The sequence below is a fragment of the Callionymus lyra genome, chromosome 7 (assembly GCF_982586985.1).
Source record: "Callionymus lyra chromosome 7, fCalLyr1.hap1.1, whole genome shotgun sequence".
In the NCBI taxonomy this organism is placed as follows: domain Eukaryota; kingdom Metazoa; phylum Chordata; class Actinopteri; order Syngnathiformes; family Callionymidae; genus Callionymus; species Callionymus lyra.
In genome coordinates, this window is record NC_141824.1 from 12,883,645 (window position 1) to 12,902,863 (window position 19,219).

At 36.1% G+C, this 19,219-nt stretch overlaps 1 protein-coding gene across 4 annotated transcripts in view; it reads left to right on the forward strand.

The window, feature by feature from the left end:
* Positions 1 to 6,683, forward strand: part of brip1 (BRCA1 interacting DNA helicase 1) — a 50,680-nt gene extending 43,997 nt beyond the window's left edge. For 2 of the 4 annotated variants that reach the window (XM_087795196.1, XM_087795195.1), the window contains exons 18-20: positions 912 to 994; positions 1,066 to 1,320; positions 5,751 to 6,683. In XM_087795196.1, coding sequence (XP_087651322.1) covers positions 912 to 994; positions 1,066 to 1,320; positions 5,751 to 6,403 — 991 coding nt within the window. In that variant the 3' untranslated portion in view covers positions 6,404 to 6,683. The remainder of the gene's footprint in view (positions 1 to 911; positions 995 to 1,065; positions 1,321 to 5,750) is intronic. The other 2 variants (XM_087795198.1, XM_087795197.1) reach the window with 2 other exon arrangements.
* The last annotated feature ends 12,536 nt before the right edge of the window (positions 6,684 to 19,219 follow it).

A 19,219-nucleotide genomic window follows, 5' to 3' on the forward strand; every position in this document is an offset into this window, starting at 1 on the left:
TGCATATCGATTTTTTTTGGTCCTAATATTATCATTTTTCTTGAATAACACGTTCTTTGCACAGATAATGGCCTTAACTTTAAATATATTTTTAAAAGTGAATTCAATTTCTGCTCAGTCAAGAAGACTGAGAGTCATTTTTTCTTTAAAAATATCTAAGCAAGAACAATACATATCCAACACAACAATATTGTGTAATTACTTTTCATTACAAATCATCATTTTTTAGATTTTGCTATTTCCATTCGGTGCAGTTTTTATTAAATATGTTTATGAAACTAATCTGATGAATCTGAATACAGTCCAGGAAAACCTTGACCTGCTCACAGTTTCAAACTACAGCACTTTACCGAACCACATAGTACTGCAAATATTGGTGTGAATTTAGAATGAATTTATACCAATCATTTTCATCGTATTTAATATTTATATAATAATACGTTTTTATTTTATTTATATTGTGCCTGGTAATTTATATTAATGTCATATTCATGACCAATCTTACTTGTTTTTCTTACTATAAAGGTAGTCTTGTTTGTTATTACATTCAAATAAAAACATATATTTCTTTAAATAGTTGCTTAAAACAAAAAAAAACATAGCTTAATAAAACAAACAACTTGTTTTTACAATTTTTAGTTCAAACTATTTTGGGATTGAAGACAGAAATATCCTTCCAGTACTATAACCTAGACATGAAAGTTTTACTTAAATAAAATAAAACAGTTCCTTTTTAAGTGAGTCATTTAATGTGGGAAAAAAATCAATGCTCATAATACCTTTTGCATTAAAACATGTTTTTTTTTTTATTGAAATATTTGTTTTATCGAAGCAATTTTTGATACTTTCCAAAATGTGTCTCATTGAAAACAGTGTAATATAATATGCGTCGACTCCGACAATGTCTTCAGGTGTATCCGTCACAAGAACGACTGGGGCGCCCTGATCCTGGTGGACGACCGCTACAGGAATAACCCCAACAAGTACATCACAGGCAGGTTTCTCCTTTTGTCTCACTTCAGACACTAGATGGCAATAGATTTCCATTCTGCGGTTCGAATCCAGGTCTGTCCAAGTGGGTGCGTCAGCTGGTCCAGCATCACGACACCTTCGACCACGCCATGTCGTCCCTGGCCGACTTCTCTCTGGCGCAACAGGAGACGCAAATCCCCGCCGTCTGCTCCCCTGTTGCCGCGGCGGCGGCGGCGGCGGCGGCGACCCCGGGAGATAAATCCCATGCCCCGGAGTCCATCGCTCCTCTGGCAGAGGAGTCTCTTGTGTGTGCTACAGTCGTGAAAGAGGAACATGTTAAACAAAAAGGTGAGGTTTGAGTCGTGGCAAATGCAAATTCATGAAACTATAACCAAAAATGAGGCTGAAAACTGAGTCAACACACATTTATTATCATCATTAAAACAAAACACCTGAATTTTATGAAGCTTTTTTAATGCTCTATGCACTTCTAAGCTGGTTCTCTTTGGATCTTCGTGTTCCTTTAACCGCGCACAATGATCTTAATGACGCGATGACGTGCAGTCGATCCAAATAAAAGGTGTAACGTCTCCTGATCTCTGGAGTCGGCTGCTCAAAGGAGGCGAGAAGAGCGATAAAAGTTTTCCTTTACGACCCACTGTTGTGAAGAGAATGTTGCAGGGAGCTCCTGTGCGTCTCGTTTTGGCTGAAAATGCCGTTTTTTTTAAAGAATTTTGGACCGAAAACTAAAAATGCTTAAGGCTTTGTATTGTATCATCAATGAAAATGATGATAATAATTAAACTCGCCTTTGGATTTCGAACAAAACTCAAAAATAAATTAACTTAAAAGAGAAAATGTATGTTAAAAAAGCAGTGGAATGTTTATTAATTTTTAAACAGTATTATCTTGAATTTCTGGGGAAAAAAAGTCATTGACGTCTTTCTTTTGCATGAGAACCTTCACGAAAACTTCTAAAAACATCTTTGAGACTTAAGTTGTCGACGTCAGAGCTTAAGAAACTTCATCTATACTGACTCTTCAAGTCCCATTAAACCTCTGTTTAATCGTAGCCACGCCCACCATAACTTTATTCTGTGTTGACGAAACGATTCTCACTAAAAAACACTTCTGGAGATTAAATCTCATTTACCATAACCACAGGCACTTGGCTGTGATCGGTCGAGCTTCGAGGTCTGTCACGGCCCGTCGCTAATCCCGGAGGTCTACACCTACAAGGGACTCGTTTTATAAACAAAGCGGGGGCGTGATTACAGCCGGCTGGAGGAGGAGTGAAGCCATTATTTCGTCATAATGGACTCTCGTAACCTCTCGTTCGCCCAGATTTCTTACGGGGGAGAACTAATAATAATAAAGAATAAAGTGATTAGTTGAAAACATGGTCATGATGAGGGACTTACTGCATGTTGGAGAGGAAGACTTCATGTGAGTGAGTCAGGAGAGATGAGTTTTCACGTTGGTTGAAATTTAAAAAAAACTTTAATTCACTGGCTCTCGCTTTTTTTTCCTCCCTACACACACTCACACACTCTGAAACCGACCTGGCGCAAAATAGTGGGCGTGGCAGGATTTTTATTTTTTAACTATAACTGATATATATATATATATATATATATATATATGACTTATTGTGCAAAAGATGCTCTTTTTTAATGTATATTCTGTGTGAATAATTGTTCAATCTGTTCTGCTGAGACTATTTAATTAATAAAAGCTTGTCTTATCTTATCTTAGTGGAGAGATTTGTGCTCCCAGAGGATAAAAAAAAAAACAGGATTGACTCAATTTGTCATTTAAAAGTCGTCTTTTAATACAAAGTTATTGCAATTCTTGAGGAAAAAGGATGTTACGGTTCTGTAGAAACTGGTCGAGACTGGAATCCAAACCGTCGCCGGGTCGACTGGCGCGTGACCTCAGATTAAAGTGGACGCATCTCTCATTAGGTACATGACGACCCCTCGTCGCCGCCGCCGACCTGCTCGACTTCATTTTTCCTATTATTCCGGGATCGGGAGTTTTTAAAATTGATCAAAAACACGTAACATGTCCAAGGCTGCTGCTCTCCTGACGGAGGAGATGGTGACATTAACAGTCGCACTCGTACATTCATAGTCCTTGATGGATAATTGAGTGTATTTTTTTTTTTTCAGTTAAAATCAATATGGTAAATATAGCATGGCAGCCGCACACACACACACACACACACACACACACACACACACACACACACACACACACACACACACACACACTCGGGGTGGGGGGGCGGGTTGAGTGGCTTGCCTTATTACTTCAAGGTCTTGTGCGTGCCTGAATGGCGCTGGAGCGAGTTGATGAGCAGATGTTGGACTGTTGCTTTTAATTAAATCCTCTTGACCTTTGTTTGGGTTATATTGAGCGTAAGCCCACGTTTATATGCTCTTTGTAAAGTAGCCTTGGTTCGGCCCGGTACTGCCCGTTCAAGTCTCGTCGTTTTTTTAAATATGTTTGCCCTTTTTTCAGTCATCATCAAAATGGAATAATCGACTTGTAAAAGGTCACTTGAAATGATGGATTTTCTGTCCTTGATGTTTCATTAAAGTGGGGTAAACAGCACATGAAGACAACAATACTAGTATAATTAATTAAAGTAAACTGACAAAGTACACTTGGTTTTATTTCATTGTGAAAAATAAGTAGTAAATGTTTATTTGAAATAATTCATTCACTCACCATCTGTTTCCTGCAGACTCTGTGACAGATTCTTTTCATTTAGATATTTCAAATGTTTCACGTTTATCTTGCGGAGTAATACTATGCTGTCATGTGGGGTAATACAGTGTCTCATGGAGTAATACTACGGTGACTCGCTGAGTAATACTATGCTGTCATGTGTGGTAATACTACAGTGTCTCATGGAGTAATACTACGGTGACTCGCTGAGTAATACTATGCTGTCATGTGTGATAATACTACAGTGTCTCATGGAGTAATAGTACGGCGAATCATTGAGTAATACTATGCTGTCATGTGTTGTAATACTACAGTGTCTCATGGAGTAATACTACGGTGACTCGCTGAGTAATACTATGCTGTCATGTGTGGTATTACTACAGTGTCTCATGGAGTAATACTACGGTGACTCGCTGAGTAATACTATTCTGTCATGTGTGATAATACTACAGTGTGTCAAGGAGTAATAGTACGGCGAATCATTGAGTAATACTATGCTGTCATGTGTTGTAATACTACAGTGTCTCATGGAGTAATACTACGGTGACTCGCTGAGTAATACTATGCTGTCATGTGTGGTAATACTACAGTGTCTCATGGAGTAATACTACGGTGACTCGCTGAGTAATACTATGCTGTCATGTGTGATAATACTACAGTGTCTCATGGAGTAATAGTACGGCAAATCATTGAGTAATACTATGCTATCATGTGTTGTGATACTACAGTGTCTCATGGAGTAATACTGATGCGACTCACGGAGTAATACTTTGCTCTCATGTTGGGTAATACTTCAGTGTCTCATGGAATAATACTACGGTGACTCGCTGAGTAATACTATGCTGTCATGTGTGATAATACTACAGTGTCTCATGGAGTAATAGTACGGTGAATCATTGAGTAATACTATGCTGTCATGTGTTGTAATACTACAGTGTCTCATGGAGTAATACTGATGCGACTCACGGAGTAATACTTTGCTGTCATGTGGGGTAATACTTCAGTGTCTCATGGAGTAATACTACAGCGACTCGCGGAGTAATACTATGCTGTCATGTGGGGTAATACTACAGTTTCCTATGAAGTAATTCTATGGCGTCTTGTGGAGTAATAGTATGCTGTCATGAGGGGTAATACTTCAGTGTCTCATGGATTAATACTACGGCAACTTGCGGAGTAATACTATTCTGTCATGTGAGGTAATACTTAAATGTCTCATGGGGTTGTACTACGGCGTCTCGCTGAGTAATACTATGCTGTCATGTGGGGTAATACTTTAGTGTCTCATGGAGTAATACTACGGCGTCTCGCTGAATAATACTATGCTGTCATGTGGGGTAATACTTCAGTGTCTCATGAAGTCATACCTACGGCATTTCGCGGAATAATACCACAGAGTCTAGCAGAGTAATACTATGCGGTCTCGCAGAGTAATACTACGGCGTCACATATGGTAATACCAATGCGTCTCACTTGTTAATACTACTGTGTCTCGCGGAGTAGTAGTACAACGTCTCGTATAGAAGTACTATTGCTTCTCGTGGAGGAATACCACAAAGTCTCGAGGAATAACACTATGGAATCTCACACAGTAATACTGCAGAGTCTAACAGAGTAATACTATTCGTTCTTGCGGAGAAATACTTTGCCGTCTAGTGGAGTAATACTATGTGATCTCGCAGTGTAATACTATGGGGTCTCATGGAGTAATACTATGCCGTCTCGACAAGAAATACTATGGTGACTGGAAGAGTAATACTAGGAAGCCTGGAGGAGTAATACCACAGAGCCACGTGGTGCGCCTTCGTAGTGTACCAAAGTTGTACTTGGACATTTTGACCGATTCTTGAACACTGTGTACTAAGTTAAGATTCATGGTCAGTAAGTACAACCACAGGTAATAAATGAGGTGCATCGGATTATAAGAAGTACTGTCGATATCTGAGAAAATGAAAGGACTTTAAAATTATACTCCAAAAAATATTGTGATGTTTCTGGTGTTTTCACATACACGTCATAAGAGTATGTTCTTGACGTTTCTACAGATGCTCTTCCAGCAGAACCTCGTCTGTTCCACATCTTCAACAACAGCCCGTTCCGATCCCTCGGGCAACCCTTCTTGGGGGACAAAGACCCCGAAGAGACCTTGAAGCCTCCTGAGCCGGCCGCCGGGAAGACCGGCAGAGAGCCGGACGCCTGTGAGGATCTTGCTCAAGTCAAAGTAGAACCCGGTCCAGACCTCCATCTCACCGCGGTCGAGAAACCTTCAGCTGAAGAAGCTTCTGAGGAACACGAGGACGAAACCATTTTCTACACCCCAGAACTGTTCGACGAGTCAGACAATGAGCAGCAACAGCCTCAAGAGCAGGAAACGACGTCTCCGCCATGCGTGGAAGCAGACGAGGAGGAGACGGAGGTCGTGCAGGAGGTCAAGCAGGAGGTCGTGCAGGAGGTCGTGCAGAAGCAGGAGGTCGTGCAGAAGCAGGAGGTCGAGCAGGAGGTCGAGCAGGAGGTCATGCAGGAGGTCGTGCAGGAGATCGAGCAGGAGGTCGAGCAGGAGGTCATGCAGGAGGTCGGTCTGAGCCGGAAGACGAGCGGGCGTCGCCACAGACTGTCCAGGTGCAGGAAGAACGAGGCGCCAGGTAACCAGAGAGCGGGGGAAGCCCCTCCGTCACAGATCAGCTATGAAACGAACTGATGAGGTCGTCTCACGACGGTTACCTCTCACATCATGTGACAGCGAGTCTTATTAAGGTCAGGAGGAAACGTACAATTACTGCCCTGATTAGACGTGCGTTCCAAATAATCATTAAAATACGAGCCTTTAGCCGCAGAACGTCCTCGCTTTCGCTCGCTCTAATGATGCGTTCAGGGACCCTCGTCCCGTGCATGAATGCCTGATTGAACCCGTTTCTAGAGTTGACATGGTAAGTGTGCACTTAACTTAAGCCTGACTTTATTTTTTTTACAAAGTTTCAATAAAGCTTTACTACATGTTACGATGTTTGAAGTTATTATTTGAGAATAAAGGTTACAATTTGAAGTATATCATCATATTTTACTATTTCTCGAGTATAAGGAGATTTAACTAAAACTTACGAAATAAAAGCTGCTTTCTTAGAGAATATTAAGTTTCTATTAATATTAACTCAACCCCGAAGATTTTAAGATTAATCATGAGATGTTTGTTACTAAATTTATTCCAGTTTTCTTTGCAAGATTTGTGTTATTATTTCCTGAAGGTTGTCAACACGCATAAAAATACACAAAAATTAACGGACACACGCATACACACAGTCATGCACAGGCGCAAACATACAGAAACAGACACACGCATGCCTAAAAATACCCGAAAATTAACAGACACACGCATACCCACAGTCATGCACAGATGCACACATACAGAGACGGACAAATGCATACAAAAAAAATACACAAAAATGAACATACACAGAGACATGAACATGCACACACATACAGAAGCAGACACACGCACATAAAAATGAACAGACACGCATACACACAGTCATGCAGATGCACACATTCAGAATCAGACACGGACATAAAATTACACAAAAATGAACATACACACAGACATGCACAGGCACACACATACAGAAGCAGACACACGCACATAAAAATACACAAAAATGCAGAGAGGCACACATACAGCAGCAGACACACACATACATAAAAAACACAAACATTAACAGACAGACACATACATAAAAATACACAAAATGAAAATACACACAAATGCACAGACGCACACATACAGAAGCAGAAACACGCACATAAATATACACACAAATGCACAGATGCATATATACAGAAGCAGACACATGCATACATAAAAATACAATAAGATGAAAATACACACAAATGCACAGACGCACACATACAGAAGCAGGCACACACATACATAAAAATACACAGAATTAACAGACACACACTTATACATAAAAATACAAAAATGAAAATACACACACATGCACAGACGCACACATACAGAAGCAGACGCATGCATAAAATACACAAAAATTAACAGACACACCCATACATAAACATACACAAAGAGGAAAATACACACAGACGCACACATACAGAAGCAGACACGTGTAAACATAAAATACACAAAAATTAACAGACACACACATACATAAACATTCACAAAGAGGAAAATACACACAAATGCACAGACGCACAAATACATAAAAATACACCAAAATTAACAGACACACACATAGATAAAAATACACAAAATGAAAATACACACAAATGCACAGACGCACACATACAGAAGCAGACACATGTATACATAAAATACACAAAAATTAACAGACACACGCATACATAAACATACACAAAGAGGAAAATACACACAAATGCACAGACGCACACATACATAAAAATACACCAAAATTAACAGACACACACATAGATAAAAATACACAAAATGAAAATACACACAAATGCACACAAACAGACACACACACCTGACCTTCACTTCATTATGAAGGTGACACGTGTCCGTCAAACAAGTTTAAAAACAACACGGACGCACGTTTAGTCGACACATGATTTGAAGGGACAGTATGGAGTGCGTTGCGTGAGAGACGCACACGTAGAAACGCACACAGCTCCGGCGGTGTGTGAACTCGGTCCATCAGATGTTGGAGATGAAGGCAGCGGATTAACGGTGATTACTGCGCCGTGATTACAGACGCACGTTTGCACAAGTGTTTCCATCAGAGCCTTTTCTTCGCTCATCAGCTGCCTTTCCAAGACCCTCGTCCACGTAATGGTGGACGACGACTCGTTAGCGTCCTCGCGGCGCGAGCGCCGAGGGTCGACCCGTGTGTGTTAAAAGCACTTAATGGCCCTTCGGTACACAGAGACCCAGTAATGGCTCTGAATGAGCCATTAGCTTAATTCCCACTCGACCCCCATCCGGCGCCATCATTAGGACAATATGTTTATTTGAAGACATGGACGTCTGCGCGGGAGCGAGACCTTTATTCTGCGGCGCTTTAATTGATGGACGTTCGTGAGTCGAGGTCTTTTATTAGCACGTCTGCCTTTGATGAGACATTATCGTCTCATCAAAGGCAAGATACTGAAAATATATGTTTCTCTGATTCCACTTTATTGAGAATTAATTTACTCTTTGAACTTCTGATTCTACTGTTGCTTTAATTCTAAGAATATATAAAATATGACTATGAGAAGCAGGTTTTTTAAATGTTTAAGATAAGATAAGGATGGGAGATTATGGATGTCAACAACTATAGAGACGAGCAATAATTGGATGGACGTGTTCTCGGTGAAGGACAATGTTGGAGGTCTTTACGATGGATGGAGCCACAAAGAATGAAAATACAATTTCATAAGCACAGTCATTATACTTGTTTTCGTGAGCTCCAAGATCTGCTTGGTCTTCATGATCTTTATGGTCTTTATCGCCTTCATGGTCCTCAACAGCTTCATGGTCCTCATCAGCTTCATGGCCTTAATGGACCTCATCAGCTTCATGGTCCTCAACAGCTTCATGGTCCTCATCATCTTCATGGTCCTCATCAGCTTCATGGTCTTCATCATCTTCATGGTCCTCAACAGCTTCATGGCCTTCATGGTCCTCATCAGCTCCATGGTCCTCATCATCTTCATGGTCCTCAACAGCTTCAAGGCCCTCATGGTCCTCATCAGCTTCATGGTCCTCATCAGCTTCATGGCCTTCATGATCTTTATGGTCTTCATCAGCTTCATGGTCCTAATCGGCTTCATGGTCCTCATTAGTTTCATAGTCCTCATCATCTTCATGGTCCTCATCATCTTCATAGTCCTCATCAGCTTCATGGTCCTCATCATCTTCATGGTCCTCATCAGCTTCATGGCCTCCATGATATTTATGGTCTTCATCTGCTTAAAGGTCTTTATTTTCTTTATCGGCTTCTTAATCGGCTACATGATCTTTACGGTTCTTCATGACATCATGGTCTTCATCAGCTATGTGGTCGTCATGGTCACCGTGATCCTTATGGTCCCTAATTGGCTTCATGATCTTCATCAGCCTTATGATCTTTGTGATCCTTATCGTCTTAATCAGCTTCATGCTCTTTATAATCTTCATGGCTTACATGATCTTCTTGGTTTCATCAGCTTTATGGTCCTCATTAGCTTCATGGTCCTTAACAGCTCTATGGTCTTCATCTGCTTAATGGTCTTTATTTCTTTCATCGGCTTCATGATCTTCATTGGCTTTGTGGTTCTGTTCATGTTCCTAATTGGCTTCATGATCTTTATAGTTCTTCGTTACATCATGGTCTTTGTTGGCCTCATACGCTTCATAATAATCATTAGCTTCATGGTCTACAAGATCTTCATGGTCTTATATAGCTTTATGGTCTTTATTTTCTTCTTGAGCTTCATGGTGTTCATGATCTTAGTGGTCTACAGGATATTCATGGTCTTCAACAGGTTCATGGTCTTAATTGACCCCATGATGTTCATCAGCTTCACAGCTTTCCTGATCCTGATGGTCTTCATCAGCTCCGTGTTATTCCTGTTATTCGTGATCTTCATGCTCTTCATCGGCTTCATGGTTTTGTTCATGGTTTTAATCGACTTCACGATCTTTATCGGTCTTCGTGATCATCATGTTCTACATGTTGTGATCTTCATGGTCTTCATGATCTCCATGGTCATCATGATCCTTATAGTCCTAATCGGCTTCATGATCTTAATGGTCTTAATGAGCCTCATGGTCTTTGTTGGCCTCATAATCTAATAGTAATTGTTGGCTTAGTGGCCTACAAGATCTTCATCAGCTTCATGATCTTCGTGATCTTCATCAGCTCGGTGTTATTCATGATCTTCATGTTCTTCATAATTGACCTCATGATCCTCATCAGCTTCACAGCCTTCCTGATCCCCAAGGTCTTCATCAGCTCCGTGTTATTCGTCACCATCTTAATGGTCTCCTTAATCTAAGCTTAATTTTCGTCGTGATCAACATGTTCTTCATGTTCTTCTGCGTTAAGATGCATGGTCTGAATGATCTTTGTGGTCTTCATCACCTTCATGATCTCTATGGTCTTCATGAGCCTCATGGTCTTTGTTGGCCTCATAAGCTTCATAGTAATCGTTAGCTTAATGGTCTACATGATCTTCATGATTTTCATCAGCTTCTTAGCGTTCCTGATCTTCATGATCTTCATCAGTTTCACAGCGTTCCTGATCTTCATCAGCTCCGTGTTATTTGTGATCTTCATGGTCTTCATAATTGTCTCCATGGTCTTCATGATCTTCATCGGCTTCACAGCATTCCTGATCTTCATCAGCTCTGTGATCTTCATGGTCTTCATAATTGTCTCCATGGTCTTCATGATCTTCATCGGCTTCACAGCATTCCGGATCTTCATGATCTTCATCAGCTCTGTGTTATTCGTGATCTTCATGGTCTTCATAATTGTCTCCATGGTCTTCATGATCTTCATCGGCTTCACAGCATTCCTGATCTTCATCAGCTCTGTGATCTTCATGGTCTTCATAATTGTCTCCATGGTCTTCATGATCTTCATCGGCTTCACAGCATTCCGGATCTTCATGATCTTCATCAGCTCTGTGTTATTTGTGATCTTCATGGTCTTCATAATTGTCTCCATGGACTTCATGATCTTCATCGGCTTCACAGCATTCCTGATCTTCATGATCTTCATCAGCTCTGTGATCTTCATGGTCTTCATAATTGTCTCCATGGTCTTCATGATCTTCTCAAGCTGGCCCTCTGATGTACTAACGTGTGTCTTCCATATGTGTGAAGGTGTGAGTCTTGGTTGTTGAAAAATAAAGTAACACAAAAGGAAAACTGTATAAAATACTTCAGAAGAAAAATAGTTTAATATAAAAAAAATAAACATTTATTAGTTTCTTCAAAAATCATCACAAAGTCAAACATGTAAAAAACAAGAGACTCTAAAAGTCCTCCGTGTTGTTGAGTCACTTCCTCCTCCTGGAACACATGCTGCTGCGCGACTCAATCAATACTTGCTAATCAGATTTACACTCGAACAAACTATCACAGAACATGAGTCGCATTGATTGATTAACCTTTAAGCCGCTTCCACGACATTGATTTGAAACGACACGCCCGTCATTTATCTATCGGGGTTTTTTTAATTGACATCTGAGATTAAATATTGATTATCTTCGGGAGCGACAGAAGAAGATTTCAGGTTCAAGTTTGCGCGTGTTTTTAGTTGTTTTTCATCGTTAACTAGGTTGAATTAATCCTTGTCATGTTGTTTAGTCTGTGTATAATAATAATAATAATAATAATAATGATAATTAAAGTTTTATTTAATCAATTTTTCCCATGAACTCCTCTTGAGTTCGTTGTGAAATCCAACATGGATCGTCATGGTAACAATGTGTCAGATTAAGCAGATTAACCGCAGTTGACCGGAGAACTCGGGACAAACTTTCCAAACCTTTTTGCTGCTTTTTTCAAATCGACCCGTCCTTTCACGGCAACGCGGTTATGGCGGTGTATCAGTGATCATCAGAATATTAATGGTTGAGTTGAAAATTTGTACGTTTTTAAACTTTGATTATTTAATTTATTTAAAAAAAAATAATGAAATAACTATTTCTATATTGACATGTCAAATTACTAGTAGTTTTTGTTTAATTATTTGCCTGAAAAAAATGTCTAAATTAATTAATTTTTTTGACATATAGTTTGATATTCTAATTTTAATATTTCGAAAATATTTAGCATAGCGTAGAAGCGAACGATCCAGTAGCTCGGTACTCTATTGCTTTTGTCTGCTGGTTATGTCAACATTTTTACATTGAATTTAAAATACAAAAATGATAACATTTTTGGAATAAGAAAATCAAACTCTATGCTTAAGAAAACCCTGAATCAAATAAAAAACTAAATGCTAACATTTGAAATATTAAATTCAAGCGTTAAATTCAAGCCACTGATATATACTTTCATACGCTGTCAATAAATATCGCAATATACTTTATTGTTATCGTAGTTCTTGTGTTTAAAAAAAAAAAAAAAAAATTTAAATTAAAGTTATTATTAAAAAGTTTAACAACAAACATTAACAATACGTTCTGCTCAGCTAAAACCAGTGAGATCCCGGCGATGACTGAGGACTAGAGGATACATTGACTCCAGCCGCTTTTAAAGCCTATAGTTGGACATATTTTGGTTTGAAAACAAATGAAATCAGTTACGACTTTGTGAAGAGTCATGTGGACTGTAGATTCTACAACACCAGAGTCAAGTACTCGACAGTACTACATATTTTTCGAACTCCTGTGTTGTTCTCAGTATTATCTTGATCTTTAAAGTATGTACTTTTTTGAGTATTGTTTTGATTGTTTAAGCGCTTTGTGACCCTGGTCTCGAAAAGCGCTATATAAATAAATATTACTTACTTACTTACTTACTTACTTACTATATACATACTTATTACTACACTATCAATATATATCGTTGTCCCTGTATCGTGATACGTATCGTATTCTCCTGTTGGTCACATGACCACAAAGATACAATATTTACTCCCAACTAAGAGTCTGGATTAAGCTTGGATCTGCTGAGGTGGATTTCCAGGAGCGTCCAGTGGAAAACAAACATTATGACGCGTCAAAGACTGGATTAAAACTAAACCATCTTGTCCTGACGTGAACTCAAACCTTTTACTCTAGTTCATAAAATCTATGCAGAAGAATTTTCTGCTGAATAAAGTATGAAGTATAAATACAGCTTGTTTATTTCATTTTAATAGTTCTCCAGTGAATAAAATGTATTTAAAATATATTTTATTCACTGGAACAATGAATAAATCATTTATCTTTTTATTTATATTCAAAAACTGCTGTTGATAGAACATTTAAAAAAAAATGTTTTTTCAATTATTCATTTGTTTTAGTATTTTTGATTAAATTGTACACTTTAAGTATTGCACTATTTTTTCAACTATATTCATAAACTGTTTTAGCTGCTCAAACAAGATGTTTTCATTTTATGATATATTATTTTTTAATTGTGAATGTTTTATTTAAAAAAAAAATTCAACTATAATCCAACCATTTTCAACTATAATCCAACAATTTTCAACTATAATCAAACAATTTTCAACTATAATCCAACAATTTTCAATTATAATCCAACAATTTTCAATTATAATCCAACAATTTTCAACTATAATCAAACAATTTTCAACTATAATCAATCAATTTTCAACTATAATCCAACAATTTTCAACTATAATCAAACAATTTTCAACTATAATCCAACAATTTTCAACTATAATCAAACCATTTTCAACTATAATCCAACAATTTTCAACTATAAACCAACAATAATAAACTAAAATCCAAAATGTTATAACTAGAATCCAATCTTTTTAAACCATAAGCAAACAATTTTCAACTATATTCATGACAACATTTAGTTCTAGAATGATTTACAAACTCTTCCTGCCACGTCAACACAAAACAAATCAACACAACATCGACTTTATCTTCAGATAAAGAGGATTTTCACCGACGACTCCTAAATTCTTCCCTGGGTTAAAAATCTTCACATCAGCAGTTTTTTTCTCCTTGCATTGTTGATCATCTGCTCCTGTGACGACCATCTGGATCCTGGAGAATCCAACTAAGCTGGACACACAACATCTCTGCCCCCCCCACGCGCCGCCGGATCCTCTCCACACATGATGCTCTTCACTGCTTCCACCGTCAACTTCCTGCTGTTCGTCTCATGAGCAGCACAGACGACCATATGCAGCTTTGAGCTCCAGACGAGATAAACTGTTGCATCGAAATCCAGCACCGTCGACAAATAAATCATCCGCCGTGATCACGCAATCGCTTTTCAGAGGCGTGTTGTGTGCGTTTGTTTGTCTGTGTGTGTGTGTGTGTGTGTCTGTCGCACAACGAGACCTCACTTAATGACCTTTAATAAAAGCCAATCTTCATGGCAGAGCGGACATTTCGGATAATTGTGTTCATCCGACTGATTTATTTGTCTCTCAGCAAACGTCTCGTTAGCTCCGTCCAAGCAGATCTTCGGGACGACGACGTGAAACCTTTGTTTTTCCATCATTTAGAAAGTAAAATGTCACGGAAACACAACGGGTTTCGTAGAAGATCGTTAACGTCACGAATCGATTCGGCAAAAGATACATGAAGTGGTGATAACGAGCTCTAGCTTATACCGTGGTTTATGTTATTACGTGGTATTACGTGTTATTATTGACATGTTATTACGTGGTATTATTGATGTGTTATTACGTGTTATTATTGAAGTGTTATTACGTGTTATTATTGACGTGTTATTACGTGTTATTATTGACGTGTTATTACGTGTTATTATTGATGTGTTATTATTGACGTGTTATTACGTGTTATTATTGACGTGTTATTATTGACGTGTTATTACGTGTTATTATTGACGTGTTATTACGTGTTATTATTGACGTGTTATTACGTGTTATTATTGACGTGTTATTATTGACGTGTTATTATTGACGTGTTGTTACGTGTTATTATTGACGTGTTATTACGTGTTATTATTGACGTGTTGTTACGTGTTATTATTGACGTGTTATTACGTGTTATTATTGACGTGTTGTTACGTGTTATTATTGACGTGTTATTACGTGTTATTATTGACGTGTTATTATTGACGTGTTATTACGTGTTATTACTTGTTATTATTGACGTGTTATTACGTGTTATTATTGACGTGTTATTACTTGTTATTATTGACGTGTTATTACGTGTTATTATTGTCGTGTTATTATTGACGTGTTATTAATGACGTGTTATTATTGACGTGTTATTAATGACGTGTTATTACGTGTTATTAATGACGTGTTATTACGTGTTATTATTGACGTGTTATTATTGACGTGTTATTATTGACGTGTTATTACTTGTTATTATTGACGTGTTATTATTGACGTGTTATTATTGACGTGTTATTATTGACGTGTTATTACGTGTTATTATTACGTGTTATTACGTGTTATTATTGACGTGTTATTATTGACGTGTTGTTACGTGTTATTATTGACGTGTTATTACGTTTTATTACGTGTTATTATTGACGTGTTATTACGTGTTATTATTGACGTGTTGTTACGTGTTATTATTGACGTGTTATTACGTGTTATTATTGACGTGTTATTATTGACGTGTTATTATTGACGTGTTATTATTGACGTGTTATTATTGACGTGTTATTACGTGTTATTATTGACGTGTTATTACGTGTTATTATTGACGTGTTATTACGTGTTATTATTGACGTGTTATTATTGACGTGTTATTATTGATTATTTTTTACAAAAAAAAACTGACTTTCTCAATGTTGTAATTGTGTGAAACAAAAGTATGAATTTTATAAATAGTAATATTTGTTACCTAAAAATAACTTGAGCTGTTTAAGTGATTTAGTATTTCCATTTTGAATATATACTTCAATAGAAAATGTACTTTTATCTTTCAGATTGAATCATATTGTATCTTTAAAAGTCGTATTTCAATTCAAAACGCTTTCCTTTCTATTTATATAGATTTTTAATCTCATCTCATCCTTTGAATCCTTTTACTGTTTATTTGTAAGACAAATTATGAATCAAACTTTTTGTTATGTATAGATCTTACATGTTTGATAGTGGAATTTTTAACCTTCATCAAACAATTTTCAACTGTAATCAAACGATGTCCCACTATAATGAAATATTTTCAACTATTATCAAACAATTTTCCACTTTATTCAAACAATTTTCAACTATAATCAAACAATTTTCAACTAAAATCAAACGATTTCCAATTATAATGAAATATTTTCAACTATAATCAAACAATTTTCAACTATAATCAAACAATTTCTAATTATAATGAAATATTTTCAACTGTAATCAAACAATTTTACACTTTATTCAAACAATTTCCAATTATAATGAAATATTTTCAACTGTAATCAAACAATTTTACACTTTATTCAAACAATTTTCAACAATAATCAAACGATTTCCAATTATAATGAAATATTTTCAACTATAATCAAACAATTTTCAACTATAATCAAACAATTTCCAATTATAATGAAATATTTTCAACTATAATCAAACAATGTTCAACTTTATTCAAACAATTTTCAACTAAAATAAACAATTTTCAACTAAAATAAACAATTTCCAACTATAATGAAATATTTTCAACTGTAATCGAAAAATTTTCAACTTTAGTTAAACAATTTTCAACTATAATCAAACAATTTTCAACTATAATCAAATTATTTTCAACTATAATGAAATATTTTCAACTATAATCAAATTATTTTCAACTATAATGAAATATTTTCAACTATTATCAAACAATTTGTAACTTTAATCAAACAATTTTCGATTTAATTCAAACAACTTTCAACTGTAATCAAACAATTTTAAACTATTTATTTATACTTGATAGTGTGTTACTCTATTTCAACTGATCGCGTCGACAAACCATAATCTTCAAAACATACACAAAACGACGACATAAACCATTGGTCTAAGAGCTGCTGGTAGAAGTTGTTTGTCGGAGGTGAACGTCGCTAATGATATTGATTTCTATAATCGTATGAGCCTGAGCAGGATTCCTCGGCCGGATCATCTGATCATGGAGGGTCTTTACTGGTCTGTCTCCGGCGGCAGCAGCTGTTAGAACTTGGCTTGAGTCAGAGTTTTGGAAGCTCCGTGGACAATAAACCCCCGATTTCTTTCAGAGGGTCAGTGGGATTAGACACCTAATCTGCCTACGGGCTCTTAAAACTTGACTTATCTTGATATAGACATCCCTTGTTTGGGCTCATCTTCCCGCTTAAGCCGGTTAATTCCATAAGTGTAATTGTGGCGACCATTTGTCAGCAGAGCCTCAGATGCCTCCTGCAGTCGTGGTCGCTGTCGTCGCCCAGCGGGAGAGCCTTAAGTCCTGGCTGTCGGCCGAGCTCGCCTGCCGCACGCCATCACTGCTGACCGGCAATTACCTGGCGCTGACCCGGCCCAATAACTGGTCACGTGACCTCGGGACACGACAGGTCATCGTTCGTCACTTTTACTTTGACCTCGGAGTCGTCTTGAGTTGATGATGTTGAACTAGATCTTTTGTTTTTATTTTATTTATAGAGTTCATGCAAGGTTTTAGTGTTATTTCTATATGTTCACAGTTATTTTGATTTTATTTTAAATATAGAATTAATGCAAGATATTAGTGTTATTTCTATATGTTCACAGTTATTATGTTTTTATTTTATATATAGAGTTAATTAAAGATATTAGTGTTTTTTCTATATGTTTACAGTTATTTTATTTTTATTTTAAATATAGAGTTAATACAAGATTTTAGTGTTATTTCTATATGTTTACAGTTATTTTGTTTTTATTTTTTATATAGAGTTAATGCAAGATTTTAGTGTTATTTCTATATGTTCACAGTTATTTTGTTTTAATTTTAAATATAGAATTAATGCAAGATATTAGTGTTATTTCTATATGTTTACAGTTATTTTGTTTTTATTTTATATATAGAGTTAATAAAAGATATTAGTGTTTTTTCTATATGTTTACAGTTATTTTATTTTTATTTTAAATATAGAGTTAATACAAGATTTTAGTGTTATTTCTATATGTTTACAGTTATTTTGTTTTTATTTTTTATATAGAGTTAATGCAAGATTTTAGTGTTATTTCTATATGTTCACAGTTATTTTGTTTTTATTTTAAATATAGAATTAATGCAAGATATTAGTGTTATTTCTATATGTTTACAGTTATTTTGTTTTTATTTTATATATAGAGTTAATGCAAGATATTACAGTTATTTCTATATGTTCACAGTTATTTTGTTTTTATTTTAAATATAGAGTTAATGCAAGATATAAGTGTTATTTCTATATGTTCACAGTTATTAATGTTGCTTATCCGAATAAAAAAACGGTTTTAACGGCTTTTAAATCAAACTTTCTAAATAAAATGAGATAAAATGAAAGTATTGCTTAAAATAGTTAAATAAATACAATATAAAATCAATAAATGAATAGAAATTAAACACAAAAAAGAAGTTAAATGGCCGAATAATATATAAACTTTGAAGAATTGTTTAAAGTTGTCATGAGTTTGTTCTGATTAATTTGACAAAAGAATAAATAAAATTAACAAAATAAAAAGAATATCAAAATAAGTCAAGAATCAAATATTTAAGTAATAAATGAATATAAAATTAGCAACTGATATTTAAACTATATTATTAAAAAAATAAGTATTGTGATATTGCTGTGATGAGTTAAAAATAAAAAATAAATACTACAACTTTATAAATAAGTTATAAATAAGAACCTTAGAAATATAACCATAACCATATTTTTTTAATATTATTTTTATTATTTTAATATTTTTTCCACTGAAATTTGAGGAACTTATAAAGAAATTCCGATTTT